This window comes from Fistularia commersonii, chromosome 16, assembly GCF_037954325.1.
Source record: "Fistularia commersonii isolate RoL2024-O1a breed Wild chromosome 16, RoL_Fcom_v1.0, whole genome shotgun sequence".
Classification (NCBI taxonomy): domain Eukaryota; kingdom Metazoa; phylum Chordata; class Actinopteri; order Syngnathiformes; family Fistulariidae; genus Fistularia; species Fistularia commersonii.
The window spans coordinates 9880604-9898929 of record NC_141299.1 but is presented as its reverse complement, the minus strand read 5'-3'; the positions used below and the strand labels follow the sequence as shown (position 1 = coordinate 9898929).

At 39.3% G+C, this 18326-nt stretch overlaps 2 protein-coding genes across 3 annotated transcripts; one reads left to right on the top strand and one right to left on the bottom strand.

The window, feature by feature from the left end:
* Nucleotides 1-23: 23 nt before the first annotated feature.
* shc2 (SHC (Src homology 2 domain containing) transforming protein 2) lies at nt 24-14850 on the bottom strand. Of its 2 annotated transcripts, none has more exons than XM_086161362.1 (14): nt 14678-14850; nt 11985-12782; nt 8813-8883; nt 6627-6687; nt 6266-6385; nt 5815-5868; nt 5581-5632; nt 5199-5325; nt 4579-4756; nt 3980-4073; nt 3223-3393; nt 2609-2943; nt 2291-2441; nt 24-1645 (listed from the first exon to the last, which is right to left on the bottom strand). In XM_086161362.1, exons 2-13 carry the CDS (start codon nt 12735-12737, stop codon nt 2313-2315), a joined length of 2145 nt encoding a protein of 714 aa, XP_086017488.1. In that variant the 5' UTR covers nt 12738-12782; nt 14678-14850; the 3' UTR covers nt 24-1645; nt 2291-2312. The 2 variants fall into 2 exon arrangements, with proteins under 2 accessions (XP_086017488.1, XP_086017489.1); XM_086161363.1 differs by having other exon boundaries at nt 11985-12779.
* A 1209-nt stretch (nt 14851-16059) lies between these two features.
* cks2 (CDC28 protein kinase regulatory subunit 2) lies at nt 16060-18295 on the top strand. The gene is made up of 3 exons (XM_086161364.1): nt 16060-16242; nt 16691-16818; nt 17803-18295. Exons 1-3 carry the CDS (start codon nt 16184-16186, stop codon nt 17844-17846), a joined length of 231 nt encoding a protein of 76 aa, XP_086017490.1. The 5' UTR covers nt 16060-16183; the 3' UTR covers nt 17847-18295.
* Nucleotides 18296-18326: the final 31 nt, after the last annotated feature.

Here is an 18326-nt window from a genome sequence, read left to right as displayed (position 1 = left end):
GACGCAGCAAGAAGAGACTTGGAACTGCTTCAATTACTTTTATTGGGAAAAGCATTTAAGGGATATTCAAAGAAACAAACATAACAAGAAATTCCTGAGAAAGAAAAAAGACTGATCCGAAAAAAGCTGTTAATTGTTTTTCCCTCATTGAAATAACTCACCTCATTTCTTTGTGCATTTAGGAATCTGCAGCTAAGGGCTCTGGAGGGCCTGAAAAAAGATATGTCCCTAAGAAAACTATCCCATCAGATAAAACTGGATAGTAAGTACCAAAGTTATTTTCGTTTCACGGTCATAGCTGTAATTTAAAAAGAAAATGGCATGTAAAGACATTTATTTGAAACAGTACAATCAACATAGTGATGTAATTCCCTGAGCCGGGACAAATAAATGATTTAATGTGAAGTCTAAATCCCAAGTTGGTTCTCAGACAGACATTGAGGGGATTGAACACACAAAGACAATGATCATGAGACATTATTAACCCCAAAAAGAGCAGCTTACATTACTGTTTACAAGTAAAAGAGCTTAATCATTCTGTTTGTTCAGTCATTCATTGGCATCGCATGAAAAGTAGTCATTTGCAATAAGCAAAAAATCCACATTCTATACACACAAAGACACAAATGCTTTTCATTGTTGTTATTAAGGCACTGACTTTAGAGGAGCTTCTAAAACACAGGCATTTATCTACTGAATTTGAATGCAGAGCAGTTGTTGATAACCCAAGACGTAACACACTTATTTTTGTTATACAACACATACAGTATGTCATCATCATCTAAGTATAAACAGCCCTTACAAGCAAAACACAAGGGTTAAGTATTGATGATGACTGTGATGAAAAATCCCCATTTTCAAGACAACAGTCTGAGTCCACTTTCACCTCAGCATGAATATAGAGCTTGACTGCATTCTAGTCAGGGAGGTAAGGTTCTCCCAAAAAAGTGTGATTGTAAAAAAAAAATGTCCTTAACGCAAGGTACTGACATGATGTCTTTCAACACCGTGGGATTTAGCATTCATGGAGAAATAAAAAATGGAATATTTTATTCAGGTTGCATTTTTTTGAAGCGAGCACTGAATCTTGTTCAGCGTGGATCCATTGTGCCGTATCACAGTCAGGTACTGCAAACCTGTATACAATTTTTTCGAGTGTAGGTCATTTTTTTTGAATTGTCACTTATGGTCAATATATTTTCACCTCGTACCATTAAACTGAAATAAGAAAGGAACTTGATGCATCTGGTGTTTTATAATGCATTTGTACCAGTTTTGACAATACACAATCAATATGCTCTTTTTTTATTTAACTGAATCACTCAGGGCCAGTTTCAGTTTTGGATGACAGACAGGCCACACACAGAGCATATCACTATCATTGTGCATACTGCAGATCCCTGTGAAGTTTACTTAAGTCAGGTCCTCATGAAACAGTCCTTCCATCAAATTCTGTTACCTAAGACTGTTTTCTTCAATTGAGGACAAGTTAGATTTGGACTCTGGTTGTTTTTTCAAACTCAGTTGTCTCATGCTGAGGAGTTCATGCCTGATGATGAATTGTTTGGTTGATCCTGGTGACAAAAAAGGAAGGTCTCTCTCTATGGTGATGCAAGGAACCCATCACTGATGTCCTCCTGGCATCCTTCAGACATAAATCATCATCAAATTCTTGTTATTCTTTGATCAACAACATGTGAACAGAAGTCAGAGCTCGAATATAGCAGGGGAAACAGGGTGACTTTCTGGACAGGCACAGGCACAGGACTACAGGTCTCCAATTGCACCATATGTGGAACCACCATATTTCAGCATGACAACACTCCTGGGGTGAAAACTGTTTTAAAGAAAATACTGTATGCATCCATCTACTGACGCTTATCCTGCACTCAGGGTCGCAGGGGATGAAGCCTATCCCAGCTGCCATCGGGCGAGAGGCAGGGCACACACTGGACTGGTTGCCAGTCAAATGCAGGGCCACATACATAAGCAAACAACCATTCACTCATTCATTCAGGGCAATTTTCACAATATCTTCCCAGTCAACCTGCTGCATGTTTTTGGATTGTGAGGAGCACACTGGAGAATCCAGAGGAAACCCTCGCAGACACGGGGAGAACATGCAAAATTCACACAGAAAGGTCCCTTTGTCAAACTTGACCCAGGGACCTTTGTGCTGTGAGGCTGAGGTGCGCCACTGTGCCACCCATACTGTATGCATGCCAGATAAATTAAATTTTCTATTACAATCATCATAAATTACCTTCACATGATTTACATGCACGCTTACCATCTTCAATGGTCCTGATGGCTCATTGCTTCCGCCTGACAGCCTGTTTGAGATGGAGCTCGCTCTCAGCTGCTACAATAGGCAGCTCATTCTTCAGATGGTATGAGATAAGGTGGCTTATGCTCTCAAATAACATGTCTTTGGTGCGGACCTTCAGAGAGAAAACCAACATCATGCTTATCACTCATCATCAATGTTTTGGCGGTACACTTTATGAAATGAATAAACTTGTAATAAATAGTGCAGCTGTAATGTTTTTTCAGATTTGAAATGCGAAGGATTGCAAAACTATTTTTTGAGACTTTCACCCGGACTCACCACGCCCTCGGGATCCACAAGCAGTAGGTGTTTTGGAAGGCCACAGTGCATGCCAGTGAGCACATACTGTCCAGTGTTGGTTGTGCTCTCCCGGACAAGGAAATCTCCATCACGGACCAAGAGCTTCTCAGCATCACGTCGGCTCATGCGACTGTGGTACCAGGTCTCCCTGCGGAGTTGCTCCTCATTTGGGGCTACAGGGGCTCGTCGGCGTGGAGGGCTTGGCCACTGGTCTTCTAACACCTGCACACTTCCGCTATCAGCTGCAGCACATAGACTTGCCCCAACAGCTCTGCCACTGGCCTCATGGAGTTTCAAGGCATCCTCAAAGGGCCCTGTTGGAGATCATGAAGTATTCACCGAGTTAAAGCAAAGTAGCTTAAACCCCATCTCTGTAGCTTGAAGGGTATCAAATATTTGGGTGAGTTATTCTTGCGATGACTATCACATAAGTAAAGAGCTATTAAAAAAATGTAATACAAAATTGCCATTAATTTAGATACAATACATAAATATTTTAACAAATTATAAGAAAGGGACATGTGTTTCTTCATGAAAAATACATTAGGTGGCTCTTTAAAATTACATTTTTTTGGTCACATCACATGACTTACTCATGTCAAAGAGGTCTTTCTTGGGACTGTCAGGTCCCCCTGCCCCTCCATGCCCCTGGACCAGTGATTCTAGGTTTTCCAAACTTTGGGTGTTCACATACTGATGCTCCTCATAGTCTCTGCTGCTGGGTGGTTGACCATCAGCACACAAGTAACCGTCCGATGTCATACCTGCAAAAAAGGATTATAGAAATTTAGCACTTCTATTGGCTTGTGTGTTGTGTTGCATGTTTGTCAATTATAGTTCCTCTGGCAGTGGGGTAAGCCATTCGCAAAATCCTGTCATAACATTAAAACGGTGCAGTCAGAAACAAATTATTTCAACAAATAAACTTCAGACATGCTAATGAACAAATAACTAAACTGAAAATGTATCGTCAACAACACTGAGCCAACAAATAAATAAAGAAAAATGAAATCAATCACTTGATGAATGTCAAACATAAATTTGAAATTTCTATTTATAACCATTTCTCCTACAACAAAAACAATGGCGCTATGGTCATATTTCTTCACCAAGTTAAAGATCGATCATGATGGACTGTGATCCATTCGTTTTTTGAGGAAAATCCTGAGAGCAATCTAAACACTAAGCAGCTGAGTGAGTCATATTCGAGCAAGAAAATGCAGTGATGATGGGGCGAACCTAAATTTCCTCGTTATTTCTCCAATTTATCCTGCTGTATGCAACAACTTATTTTAATTTATTTATTTTTCTTGAGATGTTATACTTCTGTGCTACCACAGCGTGTCTCACCTGAGCTGCTGTTTGTCTCTGTGTCCCAGTGCAGCTCATAGCAGAGTGGACCATTAGGGTAAGGTACTTGCTCCCGTCTGGCTGGTGAGCCCATCTGCAAAACAGCACACCAGAGGAGAACCTGTCTTAAATACCCATTTCTTTGCGACCAGAATGAAAAGTTTCATCACCACTCTTGACCCCGCATAATGTTGCATGTTGCCATTCTCTCTGTAACATGAGCAACGGTTTATCATTTTGATTTGGGGTCTCAAAAGAGCAGACTATCTGGTTTTGAAAAAGAAACTGCAGACACATCAAAAGGAATTAGTGTAGGTATATGGTCATCCTTCTGTAGTTTAATCCAATCAAAGAGGGAAGGAACAGCAAAACATTCCAGGCACCGCCAGTCGTTTATGAGTGTTGGGGTGGGACGTAACTCAATCTGTGATCATATCATGTGTGTACTATGTGAGTGGATGCAGAAAGTAAGCTAAATTGTAAGAAAAATGCAAAGCTGAAGTATCCAGTATTAACAATAATCCATTACTGGGAGTTGTCTTTACGGTCTAAATTTCAACCTGTACCATGTTGTTCATCAAGCAGGCCTGGAGATTTACCTGTTCTGATGTCTTGCTCTGCATGTGGATGTGACCTAGAAGAGCCTTACTGGGCTGAAGTCTAGAGTCCACCACTCCCCCGACAGGAGGCGCCTTCCCTGGTATGCTGTTATAATAATCATGCTCGGACGCGTCTTCTTCAACATCACCCCACATAGGCTCCTCGGTCCTCATCGACCTAAACAGAGAACGGGATACTGAGATCCAAGATTGTGATAGTTAAAACAACATAAAATAAACAGTTCTTCTAATCAAAACAGAATTCTATTTTGACTTTTTTTTTATTACTTTACTGTACAAGGGTTTATGTTCTCTCAACTGGACTTGGTTATGTAAGATGACATAGTAATAGCTTAATGGAATGTATGTACCCCTGCTGGAGTCTTACTGTATATAGAGAAATATAGAAAGATGCCATTGCTAGAAGTGGAAGGTGGAATTCTGAAAACCGGAACTAAAAAGGCTAAAAGTCTTTCCTATTACGCCTTTTAATAGTGTGATATATGTTTTCAGTGAAAATTAAAATAAAGTAGTCAGAATCTCCTCTAAAACCAAAGCCTATTGCAATTGCAATATTGGTCAAAGAAAGAGGTTATGATCTTGGCGGGATTCTATGTTACCTCTCCACAGATGCCATGGATTTGGGAGGACTGTGTAGGTACTGTTTGAACTGCAGCTCAAAGGCCTGGCCAATGGTGCTGATGACACTCTGGGCTAAACCATCCGAGCACTCCAGAATGTGACATGCTAAGAGAGAGATAATTGTTGCGGGAAGGAAACACAATTTGTTGATTTAAAATGGTTATTTTCTGTGAGATGTCAAACCAATATTTATATGATTTTATAGGCGGCCTACTCTACAGCATTTTCTAACAATTACATGGAAATAAGAGGGGATGCAACTTAGATGGAATCATCCAAGTTTAAGACACAATAAGGTGCTGTATGCGCATGGTTATGACAGGAGCTGTGAGGCTGACTAATACGCTTTGCAGGACATACCTCTCTGATTCACTGGGTCCTTGGCCACATATGCAACATAATCGGGTGTGTCCTACAAAAAACAAGAAGAAAATTCAATTGGAAAGGATGAATAAAAATTGTGTTGTAAAGCTGTGACTGGTTGCTGCTCATCAGATTGGAAATGAATAAAATGCAATCCAGTCATCTGCGTGGAAACATCAAAGATGACCATTCTACCAATGTTGAGAGGACAGGGAATTGCATTTGACTCACTGTGTCTCCACCAGATGCAAATGAGATTGACTGCATGGGATGGTGTGCGATCATCTGAAAGACAAGATTGTTCAAATAGTCTCTTTTTTCCATCATATCACCGATTATAGTGGTTAAATGTCAACAAAAATCGGAAAACCTGATTTGCCAAATTAAATTAGTGAAATTGTATACATTTTAAAGTATAATACCATAGTATCAATAGTTAAAAATTTTAGACCATTCTCAGGAAAGCTAAACATAATGGACATTACTTGCGCTTTTATGACATCGATGTTTTATTCATTCTAATAACATTACTTTTTGACATGTTAAAAGACCGTTTCAGGTACATTCAGATGTGTTTAAACACATAGCAACTCAATCTTATGTAATCTCTTACATTTTGGTCATATCACAAAAATATTATATTGGCGGGGTACAAAGATACCTTGATGTCCTTGGAACCTACCTGTCGTGTTGTAGGGATGAGCAGGCCGAGGCCATCTATTGAAATGTTGACTGCAATGCTCATCCCAGCAAAGCGCAAGTTACTTTTCCCCATGATGGACTGAAGAGCCTTGTTCAGGGCCTGCAGTACAAAGATGCACCAGAAACTCAGAGCCAAAACACCATAAATGAATAAAAGAAACATGTCATTGTGTTTTTTATCATATATAAATAATAAAAAAAATGTTTCTTGTATCATTGTTCAACAGGATGTTATGAATTGTAAATATCTTTTCTCCCAGAAAAAATACTTCAAGTATTTTAGCTCTCTTGCAAATAGTGTAAAGAAACATACAGAACAGAATTGTGGGTTTACTATTGACCTTCTTTTTCCAAGCGCCTTTTCCACCAGGGACAGCATCACAGAGCCTGTTGATGGCTTCCCTGAATAGATGAAGGAAACAGGACAGGTCAGATGTCAAATCCAAGCAAGATAGACTGATCACTGATTGATATACACCAAAAACATTATTTATTATTGCATTGAAATATTCACAAACTTGCGAAAAGTAGTACAAGTTATGGGAATTGTCTTGGCTTCACAAGGTTGCTGCATCACAGTGATGGAGCACCCTGTGTTTAAAATTGAGCAGTAATTTGGCTGTCCCATCCCATCTGCTGGGGTCAAAGGTCACCACCCCATCACAGATCAAAGGTCAAGAGTAGGTTTCCAGAAGGTCTGTATATGAGATCTCCCCTTGTTTTCAATAACACATATGGTCAAGTAGCAAAAAATTTGAGTTGCAGACATTTTTTGTTTATTAATCATATTTGTAGCACCTTATTGAAGAGCAGATTCACTGAGTTAAATTTATTGAGGTAAATGAGGCACGAGATAAAATATGTTCAGCAAATCTGTACTGATGCTGTGAAATGTCATCAGTTGACATTTCACAGCATCAGCATTCACATTATTATGGTGCATTTCTTTCTGTAGGCATAATTGATTGTGAAGACTCAAAAGAAAACATGTTTCTAAATGGGCTACTTAATGGATATTCAAGGCATCCATCTCTCGTGAGTGTGATGTGAGTTTCGGGCTGGAGCTCATTCTCTTACAGCAGGAGGATTGTGGGGACAGCAGTCAAGAACCCAGCTGCCCCTATCAAGTAGCTTGTAAATATTTAAAAAGCAGTGTTCCAGGCCCCATCTCGAGTAAAGGTCTTCTCAGGGATTTTTTGAAAAACATCACATTGTTGGCATGAGTCATGCACCTCATGCTAGAGCAGAGGGGAGGTAAATTGGGTTTAGTTGTTGTTTGCAATCTATGTATTTTAACTAAAATGAGATGCTGGGTCCCAATGTCACTTGTGTTGCTGTCAACATAATGAATACAAGACTGTGAAGTACAATGCAAATCAGGAACCCGACGCATACAAGTCAACATACTGAAAAAGCACAAAACCTTAAAAATCTTGAATCAGTTATTTTGGTAATGCTTTTCAACTGTATCTGGGTTTTTTGCCATAGTTAATGCAATTAAATAAATTTGTTAGATTAATTAACAAGCTATTGTGTGCTATTGATTTTAGCTATGTAGGACAGATGGGCAGTCCCAAAGGAATCATGAAAGTAAGCCTCATATGTCATCGTCACCACCAAAAGATTTGGCTACCCCTTTTAACGCAAAACTAACAGTTTCAGAAAAGATCTATGTGGAAAAGCCCAATGAAAATCTTACTGTAGGCAAGTGCAAAAAATATATACAACACGGTTAAAAACCAAGAGTAAATTTCAAAGGTAAAAAACCCAATACAATTAGATATGACTTTGCCAAATTACTCGAACTTAATGTATGCAACGCTACATTTTCTATGTGTTGTCCATTTGCTATGGTTGTTTTGCTATTTGAGGAGCCACAAAAATCATCAGGGTGCGTTCATGGGGACCATTGCAGCTTTCTACAGTCATTAGTGAACATCATCAATAATAGATCACTCTTTCTATCACTCCATCTCTCCTGCCTCCTCCCCCTTTACTTAAGCCTTGGTGGGCTCAGGTTACTACTAATCGATTTTGGAAGCGAGAGAAGAGAGATGGCAGGAGTTGGAGTGTCCACTTCTCCCATGCAGTAGAGGAATGGAAGGGACCCTGCTTTGATATCAGTGATATCATCTGTAGGTCATAAACAGACAACAAGATACAGAATTGTACAAAATACTCTTCCCTTTTGAATGCATGTGCTTGATCAACATAAATACATGATGTGTGTGTGTGTGTGTGTGTGTGTGTGTGTGTGTGTGTGTGTGTGTGTGTGCGAGTGAGAGAGTATATGTTGAAATGAAAAACTAGAAAGTTTATAATGAGCGGCTTGGAATAAAAAAAAAAGGATCTTTAACCCTAAAACAATATGTTATTTTTTTGAACATGTTCCACTTCATATTGCCCTCCTGCTAATGCAAAATCAAAAGTCTTCTCTTGATAATGGAACACAAATGACGCACTATATGTATCCAATATACATCCATATTCTCCCGACCAATCACTATCTGTCGAGTGCGTGTCTTACCTTGTCACCTGAGTCCGTGTGTTAAAGTCCAGAGAGCGCATTGACTTTAAAACTTCAATACAGCCCATATACTGCAAAGACATAAAGGAAAGCAGAAAAAATATATAATCTGATGTTTACTGCATACATAAACTTGTCATTGACTACTATGTGAATATTTTTTTCCAGTTGGACAAGGCATATGACATTCACTAAAAAATATGAAGGTCTACACAAACTTGCAATGTCCAAAAAATGTTAGTCAAAACCAGAGTTTCAAAAAATGTATCTTACTGGCATTGCACATCCTCAAAACAACAAATGGCTGGAGTCCATAATCTTAATGTGACTATATACAAACATCAATCTAACTGAAACCCATATTTAGAGGAACAAAGCGGACTCCAGTAGCAAGCAGCCGGCAGAGCAGATTCCCAATGGCTGTCAGGCCAGGGTGCTAATGGCACCTTGACTAGATTAGTAGCACTAAGAGCATTGAATCATGGGCAAACTATAGTTTTCCTATCCCTCTAGGGGAACCTGGTATGAGTGTCCGTATATCCAGTCAATGTATATTTGGGCAATTTGTATTCATTTACATGGCTTTCAGCTTTAAATAATGATACATGCTGATAAATACAACAAAGACATATCTAAATAAGCTTTAAAAATGGAACTGTATGATAGGTCAAGAAATAAATAGCAAAATGACTTTATACAAAGATGATTTGTCTATTATGTTTATAACTAATCGCAGTTCCTGATCAAAAGTTAAACAAACCTTGGGCTTCCTGACCTTGGGCTGTAAGAATAAATATCAGTGACTTTCAGGTAATGTCAACGAACCTGAACTTGAAATTTGTGGCTTTATCTATCAATTAATTCAGACTGGTGAAAAAGTAAAACAATACATTTTGTGGTAATCTGGATATCCTGCAACTAAAATTAATTCTCATCCATTTACAGAACTTTAAAAAAAATCACACAGCTCACATGTTTGCAGGTATAACGGAAAGAAACAACAGCTATACAAACAAACCGAGAGAAACCTTTGAGCCTGAGAGCCTAATGAGCTTCATAACCAGATTTGTAGATGGGGAAGTCTTCCATCAGTAAGATTGGCTTGTTTTTCTTGCTCTCTGCCAATGCCTTCATTGTCACACACTCCTCTGCTGATACAACGCATCCTGTCTTCTATCATAATGTCTGTATTGCTATCCTTTTGGCAAAGTCCTGCGGCTGCAGGGATTATAACTTTCCAAGAAACATTCTTCAGAAATTGAAAACACAGGCATCCACTTTTCAACTTTCTTGCTTCCTGGTCTTAATAACTTATATCATAGTTCTGAAGAGAATTACATTATCGGTTATGAAAATCACCGTGAGGTCAGCAAGAGACAACACAAGTCCGCTTCATGATCCTAGATGTTCTTATGGGAATGCTGGGCCATACCAAAGTACATAAAAGTTATACACAGTGTATGTAGGATCTTGTATATCCCATCTTTGAGTCTGCAATGTGGAAAATTCAGTTTCCACTTATTTTATACTTCTGTCCTACCTGTTAATTGGATATTAAAACATAACATTAAATACAAGAAGCTACACAGTAACACCATTGTACAACCATTTTGATAAATGTGCCAATACCAACAGAACTCTTTGAATGACTCTCTGTATGATAGCTGCCTATGGTGCTGCAGTGCTTTGTTTGATGGCTGCTGCAGTGGCCTGGCTGTTGAAAACAGCAGATTCAGGCCAGATGAAAAAAAAAAACAACATGGTGTGGATGGAGGAAAAGTACAAGTGTGTAAACCAAAGAACAAGAATCAAAATTGTATCTTTCTTAGCAAATGAGTGTTTTGTATGGCTCTCTATCACCATGTCTATATCTCAGTGTGGGAGAGGTACTATAGGTTTCAAGAGAGAGCGAGACAGAGCTGTGTGCTATGGTAGCTATGCTGATTATAAATGGCACAGTGCAGCAGAAATCTCCTGTCACTTTGACACTAATACATGCAGCATGTATCCCACCCTGCATAGATTACCCCTTTGACTTGCACTACCATATAGTATAACTTCAGTCAGCATTGCACATAATTGTAGAACATTTTCACTTGGCAACAATAAGTGTTTCAATTAACTAAGATATCAATCAAATATAAAAAAGCCTTGCATGATGATAGGAGATCATGCTCTTATCACTGAACTCAGATGGACCCCTCCCAACTGTCGTCTTCCACATCACATGATGCAAATGAATGTGATTAAATGTAATTGAATATAGGAATGAATGGATGCCTGTATAATGCCATTAGAAAGCATGCTTAGGCCCCAGACTAGGCTAATCAAGAGTCAAGTCATTAGTTTGAGGAGGGGGAGAGAAGACAGAACGAATGTGAGGGGGGCCAGAGGTGAACAGTTATAAGAAAGATCTAAAAAGAGATTGCAGCCTAGTGTATAAACACATTTTGACAATAACCACTGCTGTTTATTTCTCCAGTCAATAACCAGCCATGTCCTTTCCTGCATCTATGTAGACTAGCTGTTGTCTTATGTTTCAAAATGTATCCTGTATCAAAACCCAACCAGATATACTGACTAAAAATAAATTAAAAAACTGACATCTACAGTGCTGAGAGATAAATTCTCCCCCTTACATATAAATGTATACAATCCTGAAACACACAAACAAAGACTACCGCTCCAGCAGGTCAGACACTGTTTATATGTACAATGAATACAGGTATCCATTGTTCTGGATATGTTATAATGCATCTATTCAGAGGTAAACAATGCAGGAGATCACTGATTCTAAGAGCGGCACAATGTCAAGGATTATCTGTCTAACCATGAAGCTGATGCACGAACCTGTAGCAGTCCCCTAAGCGATCACACCAAACCATCTATGTGGATTACATTATGTATTCCCCACCCCTCACCACATGAGCTGCATAACAAGCTACCTGGTGCTATGATGCCCTTTATGTCTCCCACGAAAGAGCAACATTCAATAGAGATCATTAACTTTATACTGCAATTGTATTCATTTCTGAGTACAGGCAAAGGAGAGAGTACTTTTATTGTACAAATTTTAAAAGTACATCCTGCTTTATTTAACTTATAGTAGATTGGAACATTCATATATTAGCCATTCAAAGAATGTGTTGTTCTATGGAACGAAAGGACTCACCCTGACAATATAAGAAGCCCCTGGTCCTGCAATCTTCTTGTCAGGGTGCAGCCAACCTTGAGAAGGTTTGTGGATGAAATTGCCCTTCTGGCTGAAGTCCTCTCCCCCAAGCCACATGCCTTCTACCCTTGTCCTGCGGCTAATTCCTGATCTGGAGCTACTAGAGCCCCCAGGGCTAGCCATGGCCTCTGTGGCCCCAAATCTGTGCCCCCCAGGACTGTTAGAATTTGTCACTGCTCTCTGCCCACGTATGGCCTGTAGTGAACAGGGAGTGATACACACCGGGTCACAGGAGTTGAGCACTGCAGCCAGACTGGCCACTGGGCCACTGGCTGAGGATGCACCACTATGCCTGTGTGATGAGGAGGAGGGAGAAAGAGAGGCCTGGGAAGGGGCTGAAGCGGCTTTGCCTGAGTCCTTGCTAGAGCTTGAGCTGGAGCTAGAGTTAGATGGGCTACGGCTGAGCAAAGAGTTGGAAAACTTCCATTGAGGCATCTTTGGGATGAGCATGCAGAAGGTTGTGGTGGCATCCTGTTCTCCATCCAGGCAAGGAGAATCAGCCAAGGCAGTCGCCCCAGCAGAGGAGGAAGATCTGGTACCTTGATCCAGAGGAGGCAGCGGAAGGCTTGGGGTGGAGGAAGGCACCACTGGTGTGGCCACAACTTTGCCACTCATGGCTAAGCTCTGCATCAGGTCGTCACAGGAGGTCACAGACTCATTGCGAAAGCGGTCATACTTTGGCTTAAGGAGCATACCCGGAGGAGCCGCCTGAAGCAGGGGATGGGAGGGGGATAACTGCTGGAGGATGCAGAGGGAAAAAGGGTAAGGGTAAGGGGAAGGGGAGAGGTGTAATGGGCGTAGGGATAAAAACTAGAGAGAAAATCTTCCAGGTGGAGTCCTATATCCCTGTTAATGTCAAATGAATGCTGTCCAGTCCTCTTCTGTTAGGAAACACGTACACACAGTGTCCTGCTCGCATGCCGCTCTCCTCTGTCTGAGTGGTCCTGCTTTCTCTCAGTGCCTCAGGCTGGATTACTTGCATGCTCCCAGACTCTCTCCCTCTCTCTCTCTCTCACTCTCTCTCTCTCTCTCTCTCTCACTCTCTCTCTCTATCTCTATCTCTCTCTCTCTGGATGATGTCATTGGGTCCATTAGCCCTGCCCTGCCCAGCTATACTCCAGCAGTATTATCCAATCACACACACACACACACAAGTGCGCACACACACATACTTGACTCTCATGCGCTACATGTAGATTTTTTTTGTTTGTGTGTTCACAGACAGCTAAATGTAATTGATCAGAAGCAAAATTATATTTCAGCTCAATCATTTCTTTAGAGCTAGCAATATTTAGATTGTAACAAAGGACAGTAATAGTATTAATGTTATGGGTAACAGTACGTTTCACTTTTTTTTTTAATATGAATCAGACTATAGAATTCTGTATTGTTATTTTACAATACAATAAATATACACTTTAGTTATGTTTTAGTTAAATATAAGATGTGGCTTGGTTTCCATTGCATGTATCTCAGAAATATTCACAGTTCAAGAAATGGTATCAGAAGCTTTTGCAGTCTTAAGTTCATCCTTTCTGCTAATAAATACATTTTGACCATCTGTTGACCAGCCACAGCTATTGATTATAGATTGGTAGTCAGGTTTTATTTTTTCAGGATTATTTTAACACTTTTCTGAATCTATCATGTGTTTTAACACATGAATGTGGCTCAAATTTACCTCTTGAGATAGAAACAAAGCATTATTAATTAAAAACATGAGGAAAAATGAATTTATGTGTGCAACAGGTTAATTTCAGACATTCACACAGGCATGACAACCCTTCTTTTCCTGCCTATGCCAAATCTTGAGTGTGTGAAAAAATTCATGACCACGTTACTGGTTTCCAGCAAGTATTCAATGGTATTCTAAATTGATTTTTTAAAATTTCATATGTAACATTGAAAAGGGAATTGTCATAATAAGCCCCAATTGAAAATGTGTATGTAAAAGCTGTCTTGAAACTGTAAACAAGAATATTTGAATTCTTCGAAAGTGAGGTGACACTGTGCATAATTCCATTCACCCCTGCTACTGTAAAAACTTTATAAAGGCAGCATACAATGCATCATCAGTCCTCAGGGACTACAGGTGAAATAAGACCACCCACTCAATTTCACTCCGCTGTAATTCCCCAGAGTGCCATCAGCCATCTCAAGATGATGCTTTTTGTACTCTTTATGTGCACCCTCCCATGTGTTCTACTTAAAACATTTCCCAATTCCTACTAATTCACATGTTGTCTCTCCACACAAACAACTCACCATGTGAGACATCAAGTGGATTATTTTTTTTTTATAGTGTTGTAGCAATTAAGTTTAAAGTAAATAATATGTTTTCATTATTCAAAGGAAATAGATGTGAATCACTGCAGGCCTGATTGTGAAATAAGCCAACAGTTCTTTTTACAAAAAGGGTGGATAATCTTGATGTTCTAACGTCTCCTACACAACTGAGGAAAAGATCATCCAGTAAATTGAGTAAATTACTGAAATTCAGCCAAGCAAATCATTTGTTTCCTCTCCTAATCAGGTTTGAGTTTGGAAGGGAATTCCTCCCCCATTGAACTGCTACGCCAAGAACAAATCAGTAAAATAAAACAATAATTCATACAAACTAAAACTGATCTTACCTGTAAATGGGCTTTGAGGAGAAAAAAAATGTGAATGAGATCCAGTCCAGAGACTATTGCCTTTCTACAGAACTGTTGAAAATTGTTAAATTGTCACATTATGAGGCAGTTGGGTAAATAGGATGACAATTCTATTTCACTGACCAAAATAAGAACAAAACATACACAATGAAAACAACACTGACCAAATTCCCAGAATGAGAAGAAGAAAAAAATAACTGCAGTTGGTGTGACCCCACCTTCTTCCAAACAACCAATCACTTATTTGTTTGCTTAAGATTATAAGTTACTGATAAACCAGAGGTAAATGATGGATGTTGATAGGTGTAAAAATAGCTTAATGCCTGACAGCTTTTTCTGCTTGAAAACAATTAAATGCATGTACAGTACACAGATGTAAAATCATTCAGGCAAGTCAAAATAGCTTAATGCCTGACAGCTTTTTCTGCTTGAAAACAATTAACTGCATGTACAGTACACAGATGTAAAATCATTCAGGCAACATTATTTGTAAAGGCTAAAGTGATTAAGCATCTCTTTAAAAAAATGTACTTATCAGACTGTGATAAATGCATTTACTCTTAAGGTGCAGTTCAAATAAAACACATGAAATGTATGTGAGAAGTATATGTGTACCAGGTCATCTGCTGGTTTTTATTATGGAAGTAGATTCCCCTTCCTCCCAATAGCAGCTATCTCTGTGTCAAGTGTTTACAGATGTTTACAAATGTAAAGATGTTGTTTGTCTCTTGCTATCGATTGAAAGTGAAAACAGCACATTTACATTGTGGAAGACCCTGATCGACACAAGCTATTGTTGGTATTAACTGCAGTTGACAGTTGTCACATCAAATTAAACGGTTCAATCTGAATATTAAGCATGGTTTCAGGGGCCAGGGACTGTTTGCGGGCATGAAGACTTCGTTTGGACTCTTCAATAGCATCATAATGTTCGAAAATACTTACTGATGAAAATGTATTATTTCAAAAGTACCTTTATACAACCAAATAAAAAGCGTCCCATTAGAATAAACGTGGTTTGTCAAGCATAGGGTACGCAGATGGACATTTGAGGTTTGGCCTTGAACATTTTTCATAAAGGTGAATTATTAATTCTGCACACGCTCGAAAAGTGTTTGCACTAAATGCCGCGACCCTGTGAGCTCAAATATTAAGCAGGCCTCACACCAAAAGGCGTATTTATCACTGCCGTTTGCTGTCGCAAGAAGCCTGATTAATTTCTATTTCCCTCAGGAGTGATTTATAGTCTCTGCGTCGATGAACTCCATTGGTTCCGTTCGTCTTAACCACGTGTGCCCCAAACAACCAATCCGGGGGACGCGCGGAACCGTTGAGGTTTGAATCACTCCTCGCCTCGAAAACAGCGGCAGATGACAGGAGCGTGTCGTGTTGCCAGAAGACAAACCCTCCCTCCGGTCACATACGCGGTCTGTTTTGTTTTCCTACTAATTCAAGACCCGAAAGCGTTATCCACATCACCAGAACATGTCTAAAAAACAAATTTACTATTCGGACAAGTACAACGACGACAAGTTCGAATACAGGTAGGCAAAGAGTACGCGTCAACGACGTACCAACTTCAAATATTGTTGTTTTCAATTTATGCGAATTAAGATAAGTGACTCGATATCTTTACCTCTGGTTTATTCCAGTAATTTGGTGAAAGTACAACATTAGACAATATGTAATTTGGATGCTTTAGCCAAACGTCGCTTTAGCTACTTCCGCTGCTTGTTAGCCAAATCGAACAGCTAATTTCAGTATCAAAATGTTTGCTAATGCTAAAGGTCCGCGTTCTATTCAGCTCCTCTAGAACGTTGTAAGTAACGGACATGTGTGTCGGCAAAATTGGAGTTTAAATAGTTAACGGCTACGTGAAACGTCTGGCCGCTTACGTAAACATGGACTGTCTGTGATGTGTTTCTTCTTACCGTATACAGAAACTTTCACTAATTCAGTGGCTCTTCATTGACTCTTGCCTTCTTGACTCAGGCATGTTGTGCTTCCAAAGCAGCTGTCCAACCTGGTGCCCTCCTCCCACCTAATGTCAGAGGAAGAGTGGAGGGGCCTCGGGGTTCAGCAGAGCCAGGGCTGGATTCACTACATGATCCACAAACCAGGTGAGTAACCTTGGACTCAGTTATATTGCATTTGCTGCATCACCCCGGTGACAGGTCACTTCTGTTGATGGGCATAATCATCTTTGCTGTCGTCAGCTTTTGTGGGAATGATCTGGAAATAAAGTTCAGGGGCCATTTCTGCCATTATCCTGAAGAAAATCCAGGCTTTGCTCTCTGTAGTGGTGAATCAAGAAGACATTGTTGATAGCCACAGTTTATTAAGAACTTGATTTCCTATCTGTTCTCTCAACACCTTGTGAAGGTGAAATATAATGAGATCATTTTGTTCCATGATGCTCACTGAATTTGTCTAACTCACTGCCGAAAGCATTTTCTTAGCACAACCTGAGTTAATGCATCATCCTTGCTCTTTCAGCATTAACAAAAAATCCTTACTGTAGCCTGAGTGAATGTTACATTAAAGGCTAAAATACCAGCAAAGCTCGGCAAGGGAAGCAACATGGTCTCACCTCAGAAAGTCAGAAGGAGAGCTGCTTTAGAGCAGTGCTTAAATTAGGATGGTGAAAAGACTTCAGGGAAACTGCAATTTATTGTTTTCAACATAAATATTTATATTAAAGCTACATTTTCAGTATGTTTCCTTTTTTATTTAGTATCTTTGGGTCATAATTCTAATTCTGTCTCTTTCATCCAAAATGTTTCTATAATCTGTTCTTCATGTAAGCCACTTTTAACCACTTCCACTCTTCCTAAATAAATACTCAAGTACCATAAACGAATGCAACATTCTGAAACTAAAATGTGGATAGTGTTGTCTGCCAATGTAGGTTAATATATAGACTTTATAATAAGCATGAAGTAATTTCAAGACAATTGGAAAATACCAGCTTTCTGATAGTGTCATTAGATGTTGTTGATTGAAAGGCTGGTCTAGAGTACTGCTATTTAAAACAACTGGCTATGTGGGCCCATCCTGATTCTCATGGTCTCACTAATTTCCAATTTCTTTGCTTTACTCTCCAGAGCCACACATTCTACTTTTCCGACGACCCCTACCAAAGGAATGATTGGGAATCATCTTTAACAAGCCTGCTTATATTAGAGTTGATTTGTATTGTCTGCTGCATATTCCACTTACAAATCCACATTTGCTCAAATGTACAGGATAGACATCCCCTATTATATCATATTTGTGGTTTTTGAATTTAGAGAATATGTTAGACAAATAGCATATACTCACTGTGAATGTTGACCTCATGAAGACTTCGGAAAGGGGGAAATTAATGTGTACAGTCTTTTGTCCTTTTTCTTAATGTTTTGTTGGCTTGTTTTATGGACAGTATTGATTTATTTAGTGAGTGGTCAAACAACATGAATTTGTTGTTTGCCATGCCTCAGATTTTCTGAAAATGTATTTGTTTTTGTTGTCAATGTAAATATTGTTTGCTGTAAATGTATAGGCCAGTGTGTTTGGGCTGATTCAAAAAGTTCTTGCTAATGAAACAAAATAAAATGTTCAGCTTAATAAAGTGTTTGTTCAGTTTTTT